Consider the following 27,335-nt stretch of genomic DNA (forward strand, 5'->3'; position numbering starts at 1 on the left):
AAGCTTGGGACTTTCCTAGTTGTCCAGACTTCCCTAGCGGTCCAGACTTCCCTGGCAATCCAGTGATTAAGACTCCATGATTCCAATGCAGGGAGTGTGAGTTTGATTCCTGATTGAGGAACTAAGATCCTACATGCCTCATGATGCAACCAAAGCGGGTGGGGGAGAATTGAAGCTTGTTCAAAGGCTGAGCTCTAACCCAGTGCTAAAACTCAGGTTTCTATAGAACCTGGGTTTATTGCCCTGTTCACTCATGTCCTCTCTGCATCCCAGCCCAGTGCCACAGATGGTCAGTGCCTCATCATTTGCTGACATTGATCCTGGAGCAGGAGTCTCTGGGAAAAGCTAGTCCTGAAGTTTGAGTCTTGGGTTTGACCATGAAGGAAGCATAAAACTCTTAATTGAATCTATAATGAAAAACATTGCCACAAAAGGGGAATGACTGCTAATGGTTTAGAGTTTCTCTCTGGAGTGGTGAAAGTGTTCTAAAATTGATTGTGGCAATGATTGCACAACTCTGTGAATGTACTAAACACACCACTGAACTGTACATTTTAAGTGGATGAATGTATGGTATGAGTTATATCTCAATAAAGCTCTTGTTTTAAAAACTCCCACGGATCAAATACTAGGCTCAGATGTGGCACTAGTAAATTCTGCCAAACATTTAAGGAAGTAATAAAGCCAACTGGACACAAATCTTTCCAAATAATAGAAAGAAAAACGGTTCTTCCCAATTCATTTTTTTACTTTAAGTTTTATTTTATTTTTAATTGGAGGATAATTCATTACTTTGCTGACAAAGGTCCATCTAGTCAAATCTATGGTTTTTCTAGTAGTCATGTATGGATGTGAGAGTTGGACTATAAAGAAGGCTGAGTGCTGAAGAATTGATGCTTTTGAATTGTGGTGTTGGAGAAGACTCTTGAGAGTCCCTCAGATAGCAAGGAGATCAAACCAGTCAATCCTAAAGGAAATTAACCCTGAATATTCATTGGAAGGATCATTGATGAAGCTGATGCTCCAATACTTTGGCCACCTGATTTGAAGAGCCAACTCATTGGAAAAGACCCTGAAGCTGGGCAACCCTGAAGCTGAAAAAGATTGAGGGCAGGAGGAGAAGGGGGCAGCAGAGGATGAGGTGGTTAGATAGCACCACCAACTCAATGGACATGAATTTGAGCAAACTCTGGGAGATAGTGAAGGACAGGGAAGACTGGCATACTGCAGTACGTGCTCTTGATCAGTCACTTCAGTCATGTCCAACTCTTTGCAACCCTATGGACTGTAGCGTGCCAGGCTATGAAGTCTATCTCAGTGGGTTAATGAGTCCCTGAACCCATTCTATGGGTATTTTCCCAGTTCTGCAATGCACAATTGGAATATACTCAGCAGCTGCCAGAATACCAACACTGGTTCCCTGACTTGTGGATTGAGGGCTTTTATGATGGGAAAGGCCAAGTGGAAGCGACTAGAACTGATTCTGCCTAGGAAAATAGTGAACCAAAGCAATACCACATTCTTGAAGGGATTACACATAGATTACTACCATCCTAAAGTTCTTGAAAGATGCAGGAGTGGTCATTTCCACCACATCACCATTCAACTCACCTATCTGGCTTGTGCAGAAGATGGATGGATCCTGGAGAATGACAGTGGATTATTGCAAGCTTAACCAGGTGGTGACTAATTGCCAGATGTGCTTTCATTGCATGACCAAAATTAACACATCCTTTGGTACCTGATGTGTGTGCTCGGTCGCTTCAGCCATGTCCAACTGTTTATGATCCTATGGACTGTAACCCACCAGGCTCCTCTGTCCGTGGGATTATCTAGGCAAGAACACTGGAGTAAGTTGCCATTTCCTCCTCCAGGGGATCTTCCCGACCCAGGGATCGAATCCGCATCTCCTGTATTGGTAGACAGATTCTTTACCACTGAGCCACCTGGGAGGCCCTTAGTACCTGACATGCAACTCTTGATCTGGAAAGTGCCTTTTTCTCTATCTTTGCCAATATGGACTACCAGAAGCAGCTGGCTTTCAGCTGGTAAGGCCAGTGATGCATCTTCACAGTTCTACTTCAGGGGTATATCACCTCTGCAGCCCTGTTGTCATCATTTAGTTCACAGGGATCTCGATCACCTTTTGCTGAAAAAGCCAATGCTTACAACCTTTCAACTCCCAATCCGCAACGTAAGAATGGACGCTGGGCCTGGAACACTTCCTTCTTTGTTGTTGTTCAGTTGCTCAGTCGTATCCAACTCTTTGAGACCCCACAGGCTGCAGCACATCTGTCTTCCCTGTCCTTCACTATTTCCCAGAGTTTCTCAAACTCATGTCCATTGAGTTGATGATGTTATCTAACCATCTCATCCTCATCCTTTTCCAATGAGTTGGCTCTTTGCATGAGGTGGCTAGAGTATTGGAGCTTCAGCTTCAGCATCAGTCCTTCCAATGAATATTCAGGGTTGATTTCCTTTAGGACTGACTGGTTTGATCTCCTTGCTGGCCAAGGGACTCTCAATAATCTTCTCTAGGACCACAGTTCGAAAGCATCAATTCTTCAGCTCTCAGCCTTCTTTGTAGTCCAACTCTCACATCCATACATGACTACTGGAAAAACCATAGCTTTGACTAGATGGACTTTTGTCAGCAAAGTGATGTCTTTGCTTTTTCGTGTCCGGGTTTGTCATAGCTTTTCTTCTAAGGAGCAAGCATCTTTTAATTTCATGGCTGCAATCACCATCCTCAGTGATTTTGGAGCCCAAGAAAATAAAGTCTGTCACTGTTTTCACTTTTCCCCCTTCTATTTGCCATGCCACTCCAGTACTCTCACCTGGAAAATCCCATGGATGGAGGAGCCTGGTGGGCTGCAGTCCATGAGGTCGCTAAGAGTCTGACATGATTGAGCGACTTCACTTTCACTTTTCACTTTCATGCATTGGAGGAGGAAATGGCAATCCACTCCAGTGTTCTTGCCTGGAGAATCCCAGGGACAGAGGAGCCTGGTAGGAGGCCGTCTATGGGGTCGCACAGAGTCGGACATGACTGAAGCGACTTAGCAGCAGCAGCAGCAGCAGCAGATGTGATCAGATGCCATGACTTTAGTTTTTTGAATGTTGAGTTTTAAGCCAGCTTTTCCACTCTGCTTTTTCACCTTCATCAAGAGGCTCTTTAGTTCCTGTTCACTTTCTGCCAGGTGTGGCATCATCTGCATATCTGAGGTTATTGATATTTCTCCCAGAAATCTTGATTCCAGCTTGTGATTCATCCAGCCTGACAGGAGGTAAAGAGCCCACACAGCCTGAATGAGCTTATCACCTTGTGTGGGAATCTCTCTGTATCCTGCTCAATGTACTCCTGTGTTCTGCTTAAGCAAATGCACCACTAGTCCTCAGGCTTGCCCCCAGCAATTTCAGATTTTATGGGGAGGGGGAGGAGTCTTTCACTTGACACCAGAGTGGGCGCATGTGGGCTAATTGCCCAGCATCGGCTTCCAGGAGGGGACCCACTGGCCACTGCGGACCAACACTCACTATTTTTAAATTTTATTTATTTTGTTTATTTTTGTTTATTTTTGGCTGTGCTGAGTCTTCATTGCTGTGCATGGACTTCCTCTAGCTGCGGTGAGCAGGGGCTACTCTGTTATGGTGTTCAGGCTTCTCATTATGGTGTCTTCTCTTGTGGTGGAGCACAGGTCCTAGAGCATGCAGGCTTCCGTAGCTGTGGCATGTGGGCTCTAGAGAATGGTTCAGTAGTTGCGGCATAAGGGCTTAGCTGCTCGTGACATGTGGAATCTTCCTGGACCAGAGCTCGAACCCATGTCCTCTGCATTGGCAGGCAGATTCTTAACCACTGGACCACCAGGGAAGTCCCCACTATTGAAGTGATCTTGCTCTGTCTCTTCTCTATGTGAATGACGCACTGTTCCACCCAGTGCTTGACTACATTGTTGTCCTTGGCAACTCTGATACCAACATGCAGTGGGCAGAAGTGCTTAGACTTCTATTCCTGGTGGTCAGCACTGTGATGATCTTAGCTCTTCTTCCATGTATTTGGAGTGCTCCCCTGACACTGGTCATCAGTGCATGATGTTCTGCTTGACACCTTTCAAAACCAGAAGATATCACACTTATCCATTACATCGATGACATTATGCAGATTGGACTTAGTGAGCAAGAAGGAGCAACTATTGCAGCCATTGGTTTTGTTTTGTTTGCCGCATCACGCAACTTATGAGATCTTAGTTCTCCAACCAGGGGATCGGACCTGTGCCCTCAGCAATGAAAGTGCAGAATCCTAAGCATTGGAACACCAGTGAATTCCCCAGACGTTGTATGGTTTTTTTCAATTTCTTTTTTTTTTTTTTGGCTGCACTAGATCTGTGTTGCAGTACAGAGGCTGTTACGAGTGGGCTTCTCTAGTTTTGGGGTGTGGGCTTAGTTGCCCAGAAGTGATCGGAATTTCAGTTCCCCAACCAGGGACTGAACATGTGCCCTGAATTGGAAGGCAGATTCTCAACCACTGAACCACCAGGGAAGTCCCCAGACATTGGTTTTTATTGGTGAAACATTTGTGTGTCAGAGAATGGGAAATAAACCCAGCTAAAGTCCAGGGCCTGTCAGTGAAATTTCAAAGGTACAGTGGTGTGGGGCACATGGAGATATCCCTTCTGAAGTGAAGGACAACTTGTGGCTTCTGACCCCTCCCACAACCAACAGAGGAGTACAACACCTTAACGGGTCTCCTTAGGTTTTGGAAGCAGCATATTCCTCATTTGGGAGTGTTATATTGGCCTGATCACCAAGTGACTTGAAAAGCTGTAAGCTTTGAGTGGGACCAGGACAAGAGAAGGCTTTGCAACAGGTCAAGCTGCTGCACAAGCTCTGCTGCTCTGCCGTGTGGGCCACGCAATCCAGTAGATGCAATGGTGCTGAAGCGGGAGTGGCCGACGGGGATGCTGTTTGGAGTATTTGGCAGCCTCAAGAGGTGACTTGCTACACAGGCCCTTAGAATACTGGAGCCAAGTCCTGTCATCCTCCACAGATGACTACTCCTCTTTTTTATTTAAAAAAAATTGTTTGTTTATGGCTGTGCTGGGTCTTCTTGCTGAGTGGGCTTTTCTCCAATTGTGGTGAGAGGGGGCTACTCTTTGTTGCATTGTACAGGCTTCTCATTATGGTGGCTTCTCTTGTGGTGGATCACAGGCTCTAGGGTGCATGGTCTTCAGTAACTGCAGAGTGTGGGCTCAGTGGCTGAAGTTCCTGGGCTCTAGAGCACAGGCTCAATAGTTGTGATGCACGAGCTTAGTTGCTCCTCAGCATGTAGGATCTTCCCAGACCAGAGATCAAACCCCTGTCGCCTGCATTGGCAGATGGATTCTTTACCACTGAGCCACCACAGAAGCCCCTCCTCCTCTTTTGAGAAAGCTCTTGGCTGCTACTGAGTCTTAGTAGAGACTGAATGCTTAACCATGGGCCTCCAAATCTCTATGTGACCTGAGCTGCCCATCATGAACTGACCCACCAAGCCATAAAGTTGGGTGTGCAAAGCTGCACTCCATCATCAAATTCAGTTCAGTTCAGTTGCTCAGTCATGTCCGACTCTTTGCGACCCCATGAACCACAGCACACCAGGCCTCCCTGTTCATCACCAACTCCTGGAGTTTACTCAAACTCATGTCCATTGAGTCGGTGATGCCATCCAACCATCTCATCCTCTGTCGTCCCCTTCTCCTGCCCTCAATCTTTCCCAGTATCAGGGTCTTTTCAAATGAGTCACCTCTTCACATGAGATGTCCAAAGTATTGGAGTTTCAGCTTCAACATCAGTCCTTCCAATGAACACCCAGGACTGATCTCCTTTAGGATGGACTGGTTGGATCTCCTTGCAGTCCAAGAGACTCTCAAGATTCTTCTCCAACACCACAGTTCAAAAGCATCAATTCTTCTGTACTTAGTTTTCTTTACAGTCCAACTCTCACATCCATACATGACTACTGGAAAAACCATAGCCTTGACTAGACGGACCTTTGTTGACAAATTAATGTCTCTGCTTTTTAATATGCTGTCTAGATTGGTCATAACTTTCTTTCCAAATTAAGGTGGGGCTTCCCTGGTGGCTCAGAGGTCAAAGTATCTGCCTCCAATGTGGGAGACCCAGGTTCGATCCCTGGGTCAGGAAGATCCCCTGGAGAAGGAAATGGTAACCCACTCCAGTATTCTTGCCTGGAGAATCCCATGGACAGAGAAGCCTGGTGGGCTACAGTCCATGGGGTCGCAAAGAGTCGGACACGACTGAGGGACTTCACTTTCACTAAAAGAGATCAGGCCTGAATAGACCCTGAAGGTACAAGTAAGTTACATGGAGAAATGGTCCAGATTCTCACGGCTCCACAAATTTGTCTCTTCTAGCCTCCACCCATAGACTTAGAGGGAGTTCCCTATGATCAGCTGATGGAAGAAGAGAAGACTCAGGTTTGGTTTACAGATAATTCTGTGCAATATGCAGGCACCACCCACAAGTGAACAGCTGCAATACTGTAGCCCCTTTGGGGGACATCCTGAAGGGCACTGCAAAGGGGAATGGTCCCTGAGGCAGAACGTCGCACAGTGCACCTGGTCGTTCACTTTGTTTGAAAGGAGAAATGATCAGACATGTGACTGTATATCAACTCCTAGGCTGTGGCCAATGGCTTGGCTGAATCATCAGGGACTTGGATGGAACGTGATTGGAAAATTTGTAACACGGAAACTTGGGGAAGATCTATGGGATAGAACTCTCCGAATGGACAAAAAATATGAAGGTATTTGTGTTCCAAGGAAAAGATCACAAAGAGTGACCTCAGTAGAGGAGGATTTTTAATAATCAAGTGGATAGGATGACCAGTTATGTGAATACCAGTCAGTCTTTTTTCCCAGCCACCCATGTCATTGCACAACGGGCCCATGAACAAAGTAGCCATTGTAGCCATGACAGAGGTTATGCATGGACTCAGCTACATGGCTTTTCACTTACCAAGGCCAACCTGGCTAAGGCAATCACAGAGTGCCCAATCTGGCAACAGCAGAGACCAACACTGGGCCCCCTGCAGGGTACCATTCCCGCGTGAACAGTTGATTACATTTGACCACTTCCATCATGGAAGGGGCAGTGTTTTATTCTTAATAGAATAAATATTTACTCTGGATATACATTTGCCTTCTCTGCATGCAAGTCTTCTGCCCAAACTACCATTCTGTGGATTTACAGAAGGATTTCTTTGGAAGGAATGATGCTAAAGCTGAAACTCCAGTACTTTGGCCACCTCATGTGAAGAGTTGACTCATTGGAAAAGACTCTGATGCTGGGAGGGATTGGGGGCGAGAGGAGAAGGGGACGATAGAGGATGAGATGACTGGATGGCATCGCTGACTCGATGGACGTGAGTCTGAGTGAACTCCGGGAGTTGGTGATGGACAGGGAGGCCTGGCGTGCTGCGATTCATGGGGTCGCAAAGAGTTGGACACGACTGAGTGACTGATCTGATCTGAATCCACCATCACGGTATTCCACACAACATTGCTTTTGATCATGGAAGCTACTTACCAGCAAATGAAGTGTGTCAATGGCCCCATGCTCATGGGATTCACTGGTTTTACCATGTTGCCTGCTATCCTGAAGCTACTGGTTTGATCAAATGGTGGAAAGGCCTTTTGAAGACTCTGTTACAGTACCAGCAACAGTGGCAATCCAGGCAGGACTACTAACAGCCCAGACCCTTCGGGAATGAGTTTGGGTCACCCCACCAGGTAAAGAGCCATGACTAGCTGAGGTGATTGCTGAAGGCAGAAAGAATACAATATGAGTAGTGGGAGAAGGCAGTTATAAATTCCCAGTACAACAACATGACCAGTTATAGAAATGTGATTTCTGTAATTGCAGAACTACAATTTTTATATTTCCTCATTTTGTTATGAATGTTTGTGTGTATATAAAAATAAAATCATTTTTCCCCTTTCTTATTCCCTATCATGTAACATAAGATGTATTGACTTTATATTATAATATTTAAGTATCATGACCTTGTCATTGGCTTTATTTGGAGATTAGGTATGGTTTAAGATGTGTATTAACAAGAGGTGGACCTGTGATTATAAAATTTATGTGCCAATTTGACTGAGCCAGAGTGTCCAGACACTTGGTCAAATATTATTCTGAGTAAGTCTGTGAAGGTTTTTCTTCATGAGATTAACATTTGAATCAGTAGACTGAGTAAAGCAGGTTGCTCTCCCTTATGTAGGTGAGTCTTATCCAATCAGTTGAAGGTCTGAGTAGAAAAAAAAGGCTGAGTAAGAGGGAACTCTTCTGCCTGACTGCTTGGTTGGGACATTGGTCCTTCTGGCCTCTAGACTCAGATTGAAACATCAAATGGGTGAAGATAGATATTCTATATCTTAAATATTTATATTTTAAATATTATCTATTATATACTTAAAATATTGGCTCTGTTTTTCTGAAGAACTCCAATCCAGGTATTATATCTTCAATTTAAAACAACTCTATTGAGGCACATTTTGCATATCATAATTCACCCTTTTCAAGCATATAACCCAATGATGCTTTTATCCCAGATTCATCAAATTCTCCAGCATAAATCAGTTTTAGAACACTTTGATCAACCCAATATGATCTCTCATGTACATTTAATGTTAATCTCCCTCACCCCCTGCCCCTAATAATTTGTAGTCTACTTTCCATCTTCATAGCTTTTCCTTTTCTGGATAGTTTACATAAATGGAAATTTATGTGATCTCTTTTATCTGGCTTCTTTGAGTATGCTTTTCTGGTTTATCCACATTGTAGCATGCATGCATAGTCTGTTCCTTTTTTATTGTTGAATAGTGTTTCACTGTATGGAGAGAGCATATTTTGTCCATCATTCACTTGTTTTTGGAATTTAGGTTGTTTTCAATTGGGCTATTATGAACTGGACATGGAACAACAGACTGGTTCCAAATAGAAGAAGGAGTATGTCAAGGCTGTATATTGTCACCCTGCTTATTTAATTTATATGCAGAGTACATCATTATAAACGTTGAGCTGGAGGAAGCACAGGCTGGAATCAAGATTGCCAGGAAAACCAGTCAGAACGGCTGCGATCCAGAAGTCTACAAGCAATAAATGCTGGAGAGGGTGTGGAGAAAAAGGAACCCTCTTACACTGTTGGTGGGAATGCAAACTAGTACAGCCACTATGGAGAACAGTGTGGAGATTCCTTAAAAAAAATGGAAATAGAACTGCCTTATGATCCAGCAATCCCACTGCTGGGCATACACACTGAGGAAACCAGAAGGGAAAGAGACACGTGTACCCCAATGTTCATCGCAGCACTGTTTATAATAGCCAGGACATGGAGGCAACCTAGATGTCCATCAGCAGATGAATGGATAAGAAAGCTGTGGTACATATACACAATGGAGTACTACTCAGCCATTAAAAAGAACACATTTGAATCAGTTCTAATGAGGTGGATGAAACTGGAGCCTATTATACAGAGTGAAGTAAGCCAGAAAGAAAAACACCAATACAGTATACTAATGCATATATATGGAATTTAGAAAGATGGTAACAATAACCCTGTGTACGAGACAGCGAAAGAGACACTGATGTATAGAACAGTCTTATGGACTCTGTTGGAGAGGGAGAGGGTGGGAAGATTTGGGAGAATGGAATTGAAACATGTGTAATATCATGTATGAAACGAGTTGCCAGTCCAGGTTCGATGCACGATACTGGAGGCTTAGGGCTGGTGCACTGGGACAACCCAGAGGGATGGTGTGGGGAGGGAGGAGGGAAGAGGGTTCAGGATGGGGAACACATGTATACCTGTGGCGGATTCGTTTTGATGTTTGGCAAAACTAATACAGTGTTTGAGGTTTAAAAATAAAATTAAAAAAAAAAAAGATTGCCAGGAAAAATATCAATAACCTCAGATATGCAGATGACACCACCCTTATGGCAGAAAGTGAAGAGGAACTAAAAAGCCTCTTGATGAAAGTGAAAGAGGAGAGTGAAAAAGTTGGCTTAAAGCTCAACATTCAGAAAAACGAAGATCATGGCATCTGGTCTCATCACTTCATGGGAAATAGATGGGGAAACAGTGGAAAGAGTGTCAGACTTTATTTTTGGGGGCTCCAAAATCACTGTAGATGGTGATTGCGGTCAAGAAATTAAAGACGCTTACTCCTTGGAAGGAAAGTTATGACCAACCTAGACAGTATATTAAAAAGCAGAGATATTACTTTGCCCACAAAGGTTCGTCTAGTCAAGCTATGGTTTTTCCTGTGGTCATGTATGGATGTGAGAGTTGGACTGTGAAGAAAGCTGAGCGCCACAGAATTGATGCTTTTGAACTGTGGTGTTGGAGAAGACTCTTGAGAGTCCCTTGGACTGCAAGGAGATCCAACCAGTCCATCCTAAAGGAGATCAGTCCTGGGTGTTCATTAGAAGGACTGATGCTGAGGCTGAAACTCCAATACTTTGGCCACCTCATGTGAAGAGTTGACTCATTGGAAAACACCCTGATGCTGGGAGGGATTGGGGGCAGGAGGAGAAGGGGACGACAGAGGATGAGATGGCTGGATGGCATCACCGACTCGATGGACATGAGTTTGGGTGAACTCCGGGAGTTGGTGATGGACAGGGAGGCCTGGCGTGCTGCGATTCATGGGTTGAAGAGTCGGACACGACTGAGCGACTGAACTGAACTGATTATGACTAAAGCCACTAAGAGCATTCCTGTGACGGTCGTTATATGGATACACTCTCACTTCTCTTAGATTGATATCTAAACGTGAAATTACTGGATCACAAGGTAAATTTATGTTTAACATTTTAAGAAACTGCCAAACTGCCAAAATGGCTCTACCATTTTACCTTTGCCACCAACAGTTTGTGAAGATTCCTGTTTCTCCATATCTCTCAAAAGTTAGTTATTACATATATTTTAAGATATGGCCATTACTGAAAAATAATCCCCCCCAAAAGATTTTTAGAATATTCATTGAGGAGGAAACGACCCTCTCTCAGAAACTGAGGTCCTCCAGCGAGCAGAGGGCGCTCCAAGACAGCGCGCCTTCTCTTAGCTGCTACAGCGCCATCTTAGTGAGATCTCCGTTGCTAGGAGACGGAGAAGCGTCCTTTGGCTTGGGAACCCTGCCACACCGCTCTCCCAGGTTTTCTCTCGCCTGAGGTCTGAGATCTAAGGTCACATTCCCTTGCAGGGGCAGTCCCAGAAGGCTCTTTTCTGGGGACGTTTTCCTCCTGCCCTTTTAATGCTGGCCGTGGCAGGTGGAGGATCCTCGCCCAGATTCAGCTATGTCTAAGAAAGGGAAAAAAGCCAAGGTGCCGTTGTCGGATGAGGAGCAGCTGCTTCTGTTTCAGCAGAAGTTGTTGGCAGAGGAGGAGATGGCCAAGAAGAAAGAGAGGCTCCTGAACCAGTTCTTGAAGGTGATGGGTTTTTGCATTACTCTCTGCCCAACCCCACCCACCCCCTGCCCTGGTCCTGTCACCTTGACCCTGTCTTTGTGGCAGCCTCATTTTCATGGTAGCCTCCCCTCCCCCTGGAAATCTTAAGACCCAGATAGACTTAGATTTCAGGCAATATTGTATGGGGGAAGGAGCAGTTCTCTGTGAAGCATGGAGGTAGGGAGATGGCATAGAGCTGGACAATCACTACTGAGCCCCAGCACTGGGATAGTAGGTGCTATCATCTGTCTGAGCTATCTGAAAGTCTAATATTCTCCCTCGAGATGAGCCATTACGAACAATGTCCTGCTCTGATGCCTCCATCCAGAAGGAAACTCACCATTGCCCTCCCTAAAATGCCGCTGGGCAGATCCTGTCTTACTTAAGACCCTCCCAAAACAAGAGTCCCTCAGAAAAGACAAAGGGTAAGATGTTAGTTGACAAACTAAGTTTGATCTTGTTTGTTGTACTGTATCAGGGCTTTTAGCCTTGACCTCTGGGGTTGTTGTTGTTCAGTGGCTAAGTCATATCTGATTCTTTGCAACCCCATGGACTGTAGCACTCCGGGCTTTTCTGTCCTCTATTATCTCCCAGAGTTTTCTCAAATTCATTTGTCCATTGAATCAGTGATGCTATCTAACCATCTCATCCTTTGACCTCTGGTGTGTATGTGGGGCGGGATATATTTATTCCTTCCCACAGGACAAGCTGGCCAAGGAGGAGCACAACAGTGCTTTGAACCTTAATAAGATTAATACACAGTGGAGAACGGTCCTTCGGGAAGTCAAGACGAGAGAGCTTCATAAAGACATTGAGATCCTCAGCCAAACATTTGAACGAGTGGTGGACTGCAAGGACAGTGTCATCAAGGCAAGCTCTCTTCCCAAAGAAACCCTTGATTATGACTGCCTTTGATCTCTTAATAGAATGGGCCTAGTGAATTAATTCATGTTAAAGCACTACCAAGACACATGCTGTGATGCTGCTAGGCTATCATTCATTTCACTGAAGTGAAAAATAGAATACTGAGCTGTCATCCCTCCCCTTCTGTTAGAGGAGCCATTCTCCTTGATCATCTACTGCCTCAAACCAGTACTATACAGTATTAGAGTTGAAAGGCAGAGTAGACATCACCCAATGACTTGAACTTAGTCCTAAACTTTCATTTCAATGTGAGAAGGCTTAGTTCCAGAGAGAAGCAGTTTGCCCAAGGTCACACAGCTAGTCAGTGAGAGAGCTGTGACTATAGCATGGATTTCTTGATTCCCGCTCCAGTGCTTTATGCAACCAATTCCATGTGGCCTCTTGGATTCAACTTCAGTGGCCCTGGATGAGGTTGTGAAGATCTCCATCGGTAAGAACGGTTCTGGATCTCTAACCAATTCAATCAGCTAACTTTATGCCCTTGGGAGGTTCTTGAGTTGAGTACATACCATCTTTTTCTGTAAGGGATTTTTTTCTCTTGAATTTCAAGTCCCTATGTTTAGGATCCCTCAATATCTGTTCCTGTTTGTTGCACTCTTCTTACAACTGAACTCATGAGTTCCTCCTCTCTCCAGTCCCCTTTCCCATACTCCACAATCTGGTCTTTCTCATACTCTCTGTTTGGGTGGCTGGTGCCATTCACTATCATCCAACCCGGGAATCTGGGAATCATTCTAGCTTTGGCCTCCATCCCTGACTTCTGGCACTAAGTCTTATGTAAATCTGCTTGAATAAGTCACACCCTGCTCTTCCCCACTATCCTGCAGTAGTTGAGACCCGGGTATTATCTCTACTGCAATAACTTCTTATCTTCCAGTGTTTGATTGTCTACACAATGACCAGGATTATCTTTCTAAAACAAAAATCTGTTCCTGTTACTCCACTGTGTAAATCTCCTTAGTGGCTCCATAAATAATGGCTCCCTTCCTCCACAGAAGGAACAGCAAAGCCTTTCATGATCTGGCCTCTACCTGTACCTTTCATATAGCCAGCCTTCTTTCCTGTGCCTTTGCACATGCTGTTCCCTCTATCTGGAATTCTCTTTTCCTTATCTCCTCATTTTCCTGGCAAATTCTTACTCCTCCTCCAAGAGTGATACAAATGACATCTCTACTATGAAGCCTTCCCCAGTGCACTCTGTCTTTTCTATCCCCTTATCACTGGGGAATCATCAACCTCATAGCATTTTCCATGTTGTGCTGTAACATTTTTTCAAATTTTATAAAATGGGAATTTAATCTGCACCTGTTTTTTGTTTTCTCAGGATTTATTTGTAATTTTCTGTTTATATAACCTTTTCTACTGCAAGACTTCAGACTCCTTTGGAGACAGTGAAAGTCTTTTCATCTCTGAATCCTCAGTATCCAGCACAGTGCTGGTACAGAGCAGATTTAGTACACCTTAGCTGAGTGAGTGAATAGTCTCCCATTATCAGCACCTATTTCAAAAGATCTTATCCATACTAAAGTCGCTCAGTCATGCCTGACTCTTTGCGACCCCACGCAATTCTTTGCAACTCCCTGACAGGGCTGTAGCCCGCCAGGCTCCTCTGTCCATGGTATGCTCTAGGCAAGAATAGTGGAATGGGTTGCCATTCTCTACTCCAGGGGATCTTCCCAACCCAGGGATAAAAACTGGGTCTCCTGCATCAGAGGCAGAATATTGTCTGAGCTACCAGGGAAGCCCCATACTAAACATATAAGTAAAAGCTAGCAATGTGGTAGTTTACAGTGAGTGGATCATCTGGACATTTCGTAAAGGCTTTTTTGCTTTATTCATTTTAATTTGTTTTGCTTTTTTGAATAAGTAGTTCACCCACATTATTCAAAATTCAAAAGATAAAAAAGTTATGTACAGAAAAGTTCCCTCCCACTGGTGCCTTTCAACCACCCAGTGCCCTTCCTGGTAATTTTAGTTGCATGATAAAAGCTTTTTTTTACACAGATGGTAGTATTACATAGTGTTCTGCCTCTTGCCTTTTTCATTTAATAATATATTCTGGGGACTATTCCACATTAGCCCATGCTTCTCATTGTGTTTTACAACTGCATAGTATTCTGTATTGTGGTTTAACATGTTACTTTGTCCTCAGTATTTCCTGTGTTTTGGTAATTCCAACTAGAAGCTTGCAGGTGCTGTGTTCTTTCATAGAAGCTATTGATTAATTCATTGTGGGTGGCAAAATGCTGGTTTTCTTTTTTTTAATGCTGATTTTCTAATAGTATCATTCTTTTTTCATTTATTAGTTCAAATACTTCAATAAAGAGATACTTACTATCATTTACCAGTTACCCAGAGGTATAATTTATATAAAAAATGCCTGACTCTTTCTTTTCCCTTTTATAAACCAGTTTTTTTTTTTTAAAAATTGGCATCCTCTAATGGGAATTGATTTTTTTAAAGTATCCTGATAAACTCATAATCAAACACATTTGATATTTTTTAACCCATTGCCATTCTTATCCTTATTGATGTTCACACTGTTGCTTTTTTTTTTTTTTTGCCAGTGGATGTCTTCTCATTATCTATTATAGCTACATCACAAACCACCTTAAATTAGCGACTTACAACAACAATTTATTTCACTCTCTCTCGGGGTTCTATAGGTTGACTTAGCTTAGCAGGGAGGTTCTCGCCTGGCACCTCTCACACGGTTTTCAGTAAGATGACACTTGGGGGCTTGACTGAGCTGCATGTGTAAGGTGACTGGCATTGATTCTGACTGTCCACTGGGATCTCAGCGGGGCTGTTGACTGGAATGAATGCTTTCACAGGGCCCCTCCACCGGCACTGGCTTCTTACATTCCAAAGCGGGACAACCCGAGATCCCAGAGCCAAAGAACTGGCATTTAGGTACTAGGGAAAATAGGAACTAGCTAGCTGAATACATTTTTATTTTCTCACCCAGCTGCCATTCAGCCAAAGTGGTAACTCTGTTTCCTACCCAGTCTTTAGCAAAGGACCTGTCGGAAGCCGAGGAGCAGCACGCCCACGCCTTGCGCAGCCACCTGCACAGCATCGACCAGCTCTTGGCCCTGCAGAGATGCCGGCTCAACCTCCTAGAGGAAAATTACAACATGGAGCTGGAGGCCCTAACCAAGGAGTTTGAAACTGAAAGGTGTGGGGGCCTAAGAGGAGCTATGGGGGTGGGGGAGGGTGTTGAGCCCAGGGCCGTATCCAGAGCCTATGTCAAGATGCTACCTGTAAGCAGCCACCCACTTGCAGCGATCAAAATCCTACCCATCTACCTACCTGGAGGACAGCGATAGTATGGGGAAATTAACAAGATGGCACCATTCAGGCCCTCTCGCCCTACTGTCTCATGCCCTCTGCCCCATGTTCTGTAAACAATGATTATGTGATTGCTGAGATCACTTGTAGCACTACGCATGCGCATCAGGAGGTACTCGGTTGGTTCCGGACTCCTTTGTGCGGTGTGCCTATATGAGCATCACCTGGAAAAGCCCAGAAGGGTTGTGTGCAGTTATGTTGTGTTATGTCTATGGGTGCAGCGTCAGCCAGAAGAGAGGCTGTGTTATGGCTGCCATGCCAGCCAGGAGAGAATAAACCTGGCTAGAGTTCCTATAGTGTCTGTGTCTTCTTCCAACCTCTTAGCTCTCGGCTTACCTATCCTGGGTTCAGCGAACAGTGTGGACAGTGTGAACAGCAAGAAAATTGGCATCCGGAACAGGATCAGCAATACAGATGGGAAAGAGACTTTTCACTGCAACATTTTGTACTTTTTTATTTTTTTATCATATGAATATATTACCTATTCAAAAATCAAACTAATATTATTCATTTTTTCTGGCCCGGCAAAGGACAGAACCTGCGCTCCTTCCATTCTTCTTCAGTACCTAAGAGTTTGTACCATTCATATAGTTTTATTACATACTGCTCTGCATTGTCATTATTGGTCCTTATGCTTAATGCCTCAGAGCAGGAACAGTATCTTATCTCCTACAGGAAAACAATTATTGACCAACATGAAAAAGAGATTCACTACCTACAAGATGTCTTCATGGCCATGGAGCAGAACTACATAGATTCCGAATATGAAAGCAAGCTGGAGTTCCAGAGCATGTGGGACGATCTGAAAAACAAGGTACGGAGGGAGAGCAGATGGGCAGGAGGTGGGGAAAAGGGAGAAAAAAGTTCTGAAGGTAGTAGAGCTAGAAGAGATCCCTTTAACCAATACAGTCAATAAAATGCCTGTTGCCACTGTAGGTATACCCCTGCGGCTTTTTGTAATCTTGTGAAAATTGCTGAGGAGGAAAGACCATCTGAAATACCAAGAAAATGCATTTTAGAGCTAACACACACCAAGGAGATCCTCTCACTTCACCCCTGTGATCTGTAGAAGAAGAAATTAAGGTCCAAAGTGGACCTTAATGACCTGCCAAAGTCAGGCTGCTGATTTGTGATCAAGCCAGGGGGGAAGTCCAGTTCTCCTGCCACTTGGCCCCAAGAGCTTCCACCACCTTGGAGGCTGCCAACTTAGCCAGCCTGAAGACCTGGGTTTGGAGGGTAGAGTGCTTTGTTTTCATTTTGGCCTATAATATTTCATACAAACTTTTATAAGCTTTCTACATTTAAAAATTGGGAGATTTCACAAAAAAAATCCAAAACTGCAACTTCCCCTAAACAATTTAAAGATCTGGTAACAGTGGGCCACATTTTCAAATGGGGACGTTCCCATGGAGCTGAGCAGCTGTGCCCTCACCCCCCCACCAATGGGGCATTTCCTCTGGGATTCACCACTGGCCCCACATAGCCCACAGCACTTATTTATATCATCTGCCTGGTCTTTGTAGGCATTTTCACTGGCAACCTCTGCACCATGCTGTGCTACAAACAGTTCAAGAGGGGGAGGTGTTGGTGCCAGAGAAAGGGTGCTAATAGGTTAAGTCCAAACACTGGCTATTTGGGGATCACTTCCCAGAATTTAGAAGAGAAGCACTTTCTAAGACTGCAACTGGAGAACATAGTAGAAGATCTGTGGAGAAGGTTCCAGGATGCACTCAAGAATTACACTGATGCTACAGAGGATCGAAAGATTGCCTTCGAGACTCTCAAGGTGAAGGACGAGAAAAGCTCCAAAGAGATTGAAGCACAGATGAAAAAAATACAGAAACTACAGGTTAGTGCAGCTCACCTGGGCGACTCACTGCTTTAACTGCTCCATTATCCCCTGTTCTTCTTCCCATTTCCCCTGGGCTTCATCACTGTTTGGGGAGAGATGGTATGCTCTGATTTCAGTCCCCAGACAGTCCTTCTATCTGCTCCACTGAAGACCCTCACGTAGTCAAGTGTTTCCTCTAATCTACCCTGTTCCTCTAGGATTCCATCATTATTTTAAAAGGCAAGATCCTGGTGCACAGCCGCGAGAGTGAAGAACAGAATCAGGACATTCGTGAAGACAAGGAGTTGGTCCTGGTACAACTGCGAAAACTTAAGGCCCAGAGGACTCAGGCCCGGGGAATAGCACAGGAGAACTTAGTCAAACTCACCCTGGAAAGCAGTGCTACCCTCAAGGCCCTGAGGGAGATTGTCGACAAGGTAACAAAGGGGAGAGGGTAGCCAGAACAGAACCAGGGAACCTGGCTCCCTGCAGAGTGAAAGGGGCTGGCAAAACAGAGGGCTTCCCCCAGCTTCCTACCTGAGTGCACACTTGGAATACCTATTTTATTTCATGTTCCCTTGCCTCTCACATATTATTTTATTTAATATTTATTTCTTTTATTTATGGGCTGCATCGGCTCTTAGTTGTGGCATGCTAGTTTCTCTATAGTTGTGGCTCACAGGCTCAGTGGTTGCAGGACACGGGCTCTCTAGTTGAGGCACTCGGGCTTAGTTGTTCCACGGTATGTGGGATCTTAGTTCCCCAACCAGGGATGGAACCCATGTCCCCTGCACTGGAAGGCAGATCCTTAGCCACTGGACCACCAGGAAGTCCCTCACTTCTCACCTCTTCAATTTAATGAGTTAATAGTGAATGGGTTTTAGAAGAATATAAAATATCTGGAATAGTGCTTGTAAGCCCTTTGTGTTGGATGTATTACTTTTGTATCCCATTTGGCTAAGTAGCTTCCCTGGATTGAAGCAGGGGAACCAACTCCACTATTTCCCCTTCCCAATCCCTTTCCTAATAGAAGGTTTCTGCTTGCTTCCAACAGGGTGAAAAGATTCTTAAACTTGCTGAAATATGTAGGAAATTTGAAACAGAAGAAGAAAAAGTGCTGCCTTTTTATTCATCGGTGTTGACTCCCAAGGAGCAGGAAGAGATAGAGACAGTGGACCTAGAGGAGTTTAATGAAGAGCTTGGAAAGGTAAGGTTCCACGGGCCCAAGGCCACCACCTGAGGCTGGGGTGACAGAGCACTGGGCTACACTTGCTGACAGATCCTACCACACACCTTCTCCCTGTAACTCACTCCCAGGTGATAATGGACTACAAAGGGATGGAGAATTTCTGGAAAAGGTACAACAAAGTGAAACTGGAGCAACTGAGCCTTCGGCACAGACGTGCTCAGTTGTTAGAAATCAATGAGAAGCTGCGGGAGATGCTCAGGCAGTACTTGGATGGCATCTCCGTGAGTGATGAAGTGCTGAGCCAGCTCAACCCACTCTTCATCGTCAATCACCGCAGCAACTTACCCCAGCTCCTGCCCATGCCCACAGCCCAGCCAGGTGACAAAAAACCTCCAGCCACTTACAACATCATTGAAGCCGCTCATGTGGTCTCCCACACCCTGTGATACTAGGGGAAAACCTCTTTTCAATCCCAGAGAATGTTTTGAGAAACCCAAGGACTTTGCTATTAAAAATCACCATGGAGTTTATGAGGTCTCTATATCTTTTCCATGTTGGATTAAACAGTCTACTTAGAGGATATTAGGCATACAGCAGCCCTAGGGAGGAGAGAGGGCTTCCCAGGTGGCACTAGTGGTAAAAAAAAAAAAAAACAAACACCTGCCAATGCAAGAGACGTAAGAGATGCGGTTCGATCCCTGGGTTGGGAAGATCACCTGGAGGAGGGTACAGCAACCCACTCCAGTATTCTTGCCTGAGAATCCCCATGGACAGAGGAGCCTAGGGGCCTACAGTCCATGGGGTCGCAAAGAGTCTGCCACAACTGAAGCGACCTGGCACACACACAGCACAGGGAGTAGAGAGAGTAGCCAGGCAACTGCCCCAACGTTTACTTCTCGGTAAGGTATTGCTCCTCGGTGTCGGGACACCACGGGAGCCAAAACCCATGCTTTCAGGACCCAGGGATCCTATGGTCCTTGGTGTAAGTTAGGACAGGAAGAGGAGGCCAGGAGAACTGATCCAAAGCCTCCGACCACCCCCTACCAAGCAGAACCCAACTAAGAATGCCTTTTTCCTCAGCCCTTTATCTCATTCCCACTTACAAAGGCAGCCGCAGAAAGTATCAGGTGAAGAATGCAAAGTTTTTTAAAAATTGTTTATTATTTCTTTTTGCTCTTGTTTCGTTTCTCTTCCTTGAGCTTCTTTTTGGAGATTTTAGGACTGCTGGCCTTTCTGTATAGATGATACCCAATGAGGCCCAGGAGGGCTGGCACCATGGCCATGCCTACCAGAGGCAAAATGCCCTTCACCAGCTTCTGCCAGTAGTTGGCTCGGATCAGTGCAATCAGTTCCACATCAAAATGCAGCTCTGCATCCGCTGGAGGCAGAGAGGAGGTGAAGGTTAGAATCCCTGTGCACTATATCCAGGGCTCAGAATCTGAATGCAAATAGGGAGGGCAGACCACACCGCAGCAACATCTGTGAAGTTGGCAAGATTTAAATGTGGGGCTGAGTTCTCTTAATGCAAGAGGCAGAGGAGGGTTATGAGGCTATTGAGTGATAGTCATGTTTGCCCCAAATATACAAGTGTGGCTTGTCTTCACTGACAGGTCTTTGACACAACAGGACCTTTGTGAAAAGTACAGGCCGTTCTCCATTTATAAGTTAGAGAACTTCTGTACTAACTATCTCTGAACAGCCACAGGGATAGAATCTTTGCAAGGCTGAAATTAACTGAACTTAAACTAGACTTTTTAAAATGTCACCAACCAGTAAGCACACTCACTGTGATTCTTTAAAAAAAGAAAAAAAACAGGTGTTTCAACATGGCTAGAGAGGCAGGATGTGGTTTAAGACGTTCGGAATGGAGAAATGAACAGGAGTGAGATGGGGGAGAATGTAAACAAGCAGTGCTGGAGATGAGGAGGCAACAGAGCTTTGGGTAAAAGAATTTCTCTTTAGTCCCCTGACCCTCTCTCTGGGTCTCCCTCTAAGCTAGAACTTAGGATAAGAATTTTTATCCCAGTACAACTCATTTTAGCTAATGGAACATTTCTTATAACCAAAAGCAAGAGATATGCGTCTTGGAAAATCTGTTGGGGCTCAGGCCTTAAAAAATAGGTATTAGCAGTGACCTGTGAGGGCTTGGCTTTTTTTAAGTTCTGGGGTTTTTTTTTTATGTGGACCATTTTTAAAGTCTTTATTGAATTTGTTACAATATTGCTTCTGTTTTGTTTTGGTTTTTTGGCCCAGAGATATGGAACTCACACCCCCAGCATTGGAAGGGGAAGTGTTAACTAGAACCCCAGGGAGGCCCCCAGGCTTGGCTTTTAAATGTTTTTATTTTGTTTTGAATTACTTGACTGTGACCATTTTCACCAGCTCTTCTCTAGTGGAGGCTGAAAGGAACTGTGGAGATGTGGTGAGAAGCCATGCCGGCTGCACAAATGACAGTCTGGAGTCGTAGGAAAAGCACAGGAAAGCAACCCAAAGTTCTCGGAGAGGTGGCACAGGCAGCAGACTCGTGTGGCTCAAGCAAGGGTCACCTCCCTAGAAAGTGGCCGGCTGCCAGAGGACAAGCCAGGTGGCTTTAACAGGTTATATGTCTCTAGTCCCTGCTGGTGATCTGAGGAGGAAAAAGGAGGCCCTGCAGAAGGAGGCATCAGCCAGTCCTACACCATTTAGCAAACTGGGTTTTGGCCTTCTCAGGCTTCAAAGTGCATAGCTCCTTGTAGCTCCTAGGGACTGTTTCTTTTTTGTTTGTTTTTGGCTTTGCTCTCTGGCATGTGGGATCTTAGTTCCCCGACCAGGGCTCACACCCGCGCTCTATGAGTTGGAAGCAGAGAGTCCTAACCTCTGGATTGCCAGGGAAATCCCAGGGACTGGGTATCTCGATAGCCAGAGAGCCGCCTCGTCAGATTACCTGGGATAGATGGTGGAAATCCCCGTTTTCCATAGGCCAGGTGAGAAGGAATGATTACCCTTCGCTTCTCTCTAAGGAAAGGAATGTGAGTCATAGCCAGGGGTAGAACCAGGTGGGCCAACCACCTCAGTCCATCTGAAGTCCCACCAACAAAACCCTCTGGATATTCACACTCAAAACATGAACTTTCCCACCTGAGCACTGAACAGGTTGACTGGCCAAGGTGTCTCAACTCCACCAACAGAACCCCCAGCCAGAAAAAGCCTGAGGCTTCATCCAGAGCCTCCATGCCCAGAGACCAGGGCCTACCCAGTACGAAGCCAGAGCCCATTCTCCTGCCTCCTCTAGGAGCAGAGACGGCCTCCACCCATGCAGAAGGGGTACACCCAAGCCCACCCCTGCCCAGATACTCACCCCACACACATGTCTAGAAGGCTCTGCTCCAGACCTTGAGGAAGAAGACACAAATGAATAGGAAGCTATCTACAGTCCCCAAATCCTGGGAGAGGAAGATCAAACACTCCCCATGACCCTCAGTTGAGCTCCCCACTTCTGGAATCTCTGGCTTCCAATGTGGTATGCGGTAAGAGGAGTACTAGGAGTGGGATTTGAACCTCCGGAGGTGAGTGGTAGAACCCTGGGTGGGGGGTGGGGAGGGCATTTCCAAGGTAGCTGAGAGGTTAAAGAGACTAAGAAAGGGCTTAGGTTGGGAAGAAATGGAATGAAAGTGCAGCTCACATACCTGGTATCACCTGCTTTTGGCCAAGTTCTATAACCAGAGGGTCTCTGGTCAGAGACGTGTCAAAGATGCGTCCATCTACCAGGCTGCCCTGGGGGTGGGAAGGAGAGCATCTAGAGCGCCCACCATACCGCTCCCTCCCAGCAGGGTGCGCACACACCTGGCCTCGACCCGCAACCCCTAGCAGCTGCAGTCTAACGTTCCCTTTCGGGCAGAAAGGAACAGGAAGCCCCAAAAGGGCTGGCACTTCTCGGAGATCCCTCCACCCTTCACTTCACTGCGGAAGAGCAGGGAAGGGGAAAAGGTAGGGAAGAGGCACGCCCCTCCCCCCCGCCACGTGCCGGAGGACCCCAGAGCGGGAGTTACTCCCGGACCGCTTGCCACGTGTCCAAGCCAAAGCTGACGTGTTTCAGCGGGGCGCCGCCCCCGGGGCCCCGCCGCTGCCCCTCAGGCCCCTCACCGAGTAGTGTATGTGAAGCGTGTCTCCAAAGGCAGCAGGCTCAGCACACGGCTCGGGGGGCTCCACCTATGATCGCACTACACGAGTCAGGGAGGTTCCTGCCCCTCGACGCGGCACCCCCAATTCGGTGCCTGCACTCCCTCCTCCCCGCTCCCAGGATCCTTTAGACCCCGACCTTCCCCGCAACCGGGCCTGACCTCCATCCACAGCGCCCACCCGGGATTCTCTCCTCCTCACCAGAGTCTCCACTTGGAGGGTCCGGACGGGACTTTCGGTTTCGGACCCAGCCTCCGCCCGGCACACCGCCCCCCTGAGCAGCAGCAGCAGCAGCAGTCGGAGCGGGAGAAGTGAGGGGCGCAGAGTCATAACTGGGTGCGGGCAGGGCTCGGGGCACGCAGGACAAGCCGCTGGATGACAGGGGCTGGGACCGCAGTTCCTTCGGCGCCCAGGCCAGACTGGATGGGACGGGGCGGGTCGAGACGCGCCAGCTCCTCCTCCCTCAGCCCTTCCTCCACCTAGTCCCCACCTCCTGCAGGGAGGAGGCCACGGGAGCTCTCCCGGCCCTCTGAGATCCTGAGGGCGAGACTCCGACCTGTCGGTTAGCCGTTCGTTGGGTCCCACAGCGAGGGGCTGAGTCACATCGTAGCATCCATTTTCGATTACCTATTGTGTTCCAGACACTCGTCTGTAATCCTCAAAACCACCTTGAAAGGTAGACATAGTTGTTTCTATTTTACAGATGAGGAACTGGGTGTTCGGGTTAAGTAACTTCAACTTACTCAAGTTAAACTAGCTAGTTTAGCTTAACTAAGTTAAACTAGTTTAACTAGCTAGGTGGTGACAGAGGCAGGATTCAACCCTAGGACTACCTGAGTCTAGTCCGCTTGCTCCCTGCTCTTTCCTCTTAGGTCTCCTCACACCTATCCTGGCAGGATCTGACTGGCCCACCCCAGCCCAGCAGTTGTCAAAGATGGCAGCCCTCTCCCACATCCAGCCATTCAGCTTGCATTCCTGGAGGTCATATACCCAAAAGGAGGCAGGGTGCTGTCCCATCACCCCACCCTTAGGGATGGTAGTTGAAAAGAGCACAGGGCTCTTTACTATAAGGAGGGAGTGGATCCCTGGTCTTTTCCTCTGAGAGTACCATTTATTTCCTTTTTCAACAAACCTGTCTAAAGGGCAGCTACATACACTCCTTTTGTTTGTGCAAGGACTTCAGTTTTTAGTTTTTCTATTATTTCAGGTGACCCTACCAATCCCCTTCTGCATGATTCAAGCCCTCACTGCCCACTTAGGCTTTAGGTATCTGGATTTTGCCCATCAGTGAGCTCACAGTCATCATTGTTTGGGGTCACCTCTTAGGCCTTGTCCTCCTTAACATCTTTCCGGTCCATGATGCCCCTGAGCTCTGACTGCCCTCCCAATTTTAGACACAACTTGTGTACTGCAGGCCTCCACCTGGATGTCTGATCAGTACCTCAAATCAACACACACACTACCATACTCATTGCTCTTTCTCCTCCATCCCACCTGTAACAATCTGGATTTTGCACCCAGCGTCCTGTTTCTATTTGTTCTGCTATCAGCCTTCTCTATGATTCTTCTCTCACTTGCCCCACATCCAACCAGTCTCCTCTGGATTCTCCCTCTCCAGCCTCTCCAGCTCTCTTTCCATTCCCATGGCTACCACCCTATTTAATCCTTCATTCTTTCTTTCTTTGGGGTTGCTGTGCTGGGGCGTTGTCTCTGGTTGCAGTGAGCAGTGGCTACTCTCTAGGTGTGGAGAGCAGCCTTCTCATTGCGGTGGTTTCTCTTATTTTGCGGCATAGGCTCTAGGCTGCTGGGGCTTCAGGAGCTGCAGCTTGAAAGCCCTAAAGCACAAGCTCACTAGTTGTGGTGCATGGGCTTAGTTGCCCCGAAGCATGTGGAATCTTCCTGGACCAAGGATCGAACCCGTGCCCCCTGAATTGGCAGGCAGATTCTTAACCACTGGACCACCAGGGAAGTCCCTTTTTTGGGTTATCTTTTTTTCTTTAAAGCCTCCTTCTAGGGGTGATGGAACACTCTGTATCTTGATAGGGATGTGGGTTACATGGGTGTATGCTTATCAAACTGTATGTGTGCACTGTATGCAAATTTTTTAAAAGGAAACAAAATCAAACACAAAAAAACTATATTAAAAAAAAAACAAACTATTATTTCCAAGTCTCCCTTCAAGTCTGATGGTCAATAAGATATAATATTGTCCTGGACTTTCAGGGAGGCTGCTTAAAAGGAGCTAATTTAGCTAAGAAATGTGTCACAGTGCCTCACCTCCTCCCCCAGTCTCCTTCCCTTCCTTCTTCCTGTTGCCTAGAATGTAGACAAGATGAACTACACTCTAGCAGCCATGTTAGACCATGAGGTGAGCATGAGGACATAAGCTACATGCGAGGACAGTGGTAACTACAGCGCCACCATTCCAAGCTACACCAGGTACCTTTTAACTGAGGTAGAAATCAACCTCTATCTTGTTAAAACAACAAAGAGTATAAGCCCTCAGCCTCTTTCTACTCTAGCCCATTCTGTACACTGCGGCTATCTGTTCAGCTTCAGTCATGTTACCTACCTGGCTACTAAAAAGCCTGCGTGGCTCCACATTGCCCAGTGAATTAAATTCAGACAACCTGACATACCAATTGAAAGCTTTCATTATCTGGTCTTAATCTGCCTTTCCAAATTTTGCTTTGATTCCATTAAAATAAAAGCCTTAAAAACAGGAACTTCACTTTTCCCATTTTTATATTCTCATTGCCTAGTATGGTGCCTGACACATTAGATGCTCAATAAATGTTTACATATAAATTGAATCAAATCCTCTTGGCATCATGATGCTCTTGGCGTCGGATGAACCTGCGTTGTTTCCATCTCTGTGTACAGCTCATGCTCTTCCCTCACCTGTCAAGCTCCCTCTAAGCCAAGCTCAAAGATCACCTCCTCTGTGAAGTTCTGATCCCCTTGCTCGAAGTGACTTATTTCTGAACTTCAGGCAGACGCTTGGGGACTTTATTGTATTCTCCCTTGTGTTGTAGTTAGTTGTGTATTCCTGCTCCTTCCTCCCCAAGAGCGACCTCACCGATGGCAAGGACAAGGCTGTGATCATATCTGGAGTCCCTCAGGTGCCAGCTGCACAATACCCTCCATACAACAGATTCTAGACAAATATGCTTTGAGTAAATATACTATTGCAATACTGAGACACCATTAGAGGGAAAACCTAACTATACTAATAGAGAAAACCCTAAGACAAGCATATATACCTTTAAGTTTAAAAAAAAAAACTGATACATGTGATATGAGCCCTTTGTACTTTAACCCCTTCCCAAATATGGACAGATACATATATTTAGAAAAGGAACTAGAGGATGCACACCAAACAACTGAGGGGGGTTACCTCTGGGAACAGAGTGAGCAGAGGGGAACGAGTATTACGTAAATGTTGCTCTGAACATGTATGTAGTATTTGAATCTTTTGCAATAGGAATTATTTGGGTTACAAAAATAAATTGTAAAATTTTGAATGAATGAACGTGATATCCAGCCATGCAAGACGATGTGTGGGAAGTGTTGAAGGAGTTGGGCTAACAGAGCTAAAGGAGCCAAACCGAGAAGCAAAGCGTCCTTGTGTTGTTGTTATTTCGGCCGCACTGCATGACTTACGGGATTTTAGTTCCCCTACCAGGGATCGAACCTGGGGCCCTGGCAGTAACAGTGCTGAGTCCTAAGCACTGGACCACCAGGGAATTCCTGAAAAACATTTCCTGTAATTAGAGAGGTCATGGGTAACTTTGTGCTTAATCACTCAGTCGTGTCTGACTCTTTGTGACCCCATGGACTGTGGCCGACCAGCTCCGCTGTCCATGGGGATTCTCCAGGAAAGAAAACTGGAGGGGGTTGCCATTTCCTTCTTCAGGGGAACTTCCCAACCCAGGGAATGAACCCAGGTTTTCCACATTGCAGGCAGATTCTTTACTGTCTGAGCCACCAGGGAAGCTCGGGTAACTTTGCAGATCCTGTAAGTGGGATTTTTTTTTTTTGAAAGTGGTATTTTTAAACAAGTGAGAAAAGGTATAAAGGCAGAGGGTCAGATATTTGGGGGAAATGAACAAATCAGTTTAGCTAAAGTAAGGGATTTAGCCAGGAGAGTAGACAGAGGTAACTGGAGAGACAAGTAAGAGTTGGAATGGAGAGACTTGAATGGTAGTGAGAATCCACTGAAAGTTTCTGGGCAAAGGGGTCGCACTGAATGCCGTGCTGGTGCAGTACTGGAGGTGGAAGGCTACTGTCTTGTCCCGCTCAGAGGCTTTGTTTGGTGGTCTGAATGGGAACAGGTGAGAGGGTAACAGCAGAAAAGGGCAAAACTAAGGCAGC

The 27,335-nt window shown here is 45.9% G+C and overlaps 2 protein-coding genes across 4 annotated transcripts; one reads left to right on the forward strand and one right to left on the reverse strand.

The window, feature by feature from the left end:
• The first annotated feature begins 11,174 nt into the window (after positions 1–11,174).
• Positions 11,175–19,333, forward strand: CCDC65 (coiled-coil domain containing 65). Its single transcript, XM_055582508.1, has 8 exons — positions 11,175–11,490; positions 12,211–12,378; positions 15,441–15,610; positions 16,459–16,597; positions 17,435–17,632; positions 17,833–18,051; positions 18,669–18,821; positions 18,932–19,333. Exons 1-8 carry the CDS (start codon positions 11,359–11,361, stop codon positions 19,247–19,249), a joined length of 1,497 nt encoding a protein of 498 aa, XP_055438483.1. The 5' UTR covers positions 11,175–11,358; the 3' UTR covers positions 19,250–19,333.
• Positions 19,334–19,928: 595 nt separating this feature from the next.
• On the reverse strand, positions 19,929–23,569 carry FKBP11 (FKBP prolyl isomerase 11). 3 transcript variants are annotated; one of them, XM_055582536.1, is made up of 6 exons: positions 23,163–23,487; positions 22,926–22,991; positions 22,469–22,556; positions 22,141–22,174; positions 21,658–21,797; positions 19,934–20,181 (listed from the first exon to the last, which is right to left on the reverse strand). In XM_055582536.1, the coding sequence occupies exons 1-6, from the start codon at positions 23,289–23,291 to the stop codon at positions 19,964–19,966; spliced, it is 675 nt and encodes a 224-aa protein (XP_055438511.1). In that variant the 5' UTR covers positions 23,292–23,487; the 3' UTR covers positions 19,934–19,963. The 3 variants fall into 3 exon arrangements, with proteins under 3 accessions (XP_055438520.1, XP_055438511.1, XP_055438530.1); XM_055582555.1 differs by having other exon boundaries at positions 19,939–20,181; positions 21,727–21,797; positions 23,163–23,471; XM_055582545.1 differs by lacking the exon at positions 22,926–22,991 and having other exon boundaries at positions 19,929–20,181; positions 23,163–23,569.
• Positions 23,570–27,335: the final 3,766 nt, after the last annotated feature.

The sequence above is a fragment of the Bubalus kerabau genome, chromosome 1 (genome assembly GCF_029407905.1).
Source record: "Bubalus kerabau isolate K-KA32 ecotype Philippines breed swamp buffalo chromosome 1, PCC_UOA_SB_1v2, whole genome shotgun sequence".
In the NCBI taxonomy this organism is placed as follows: Eukaryota; Metazoa; Chordata; class Mammalia; order Artiodactyla; family Bovidae; genus Bubalus; species Bubalus kerabau.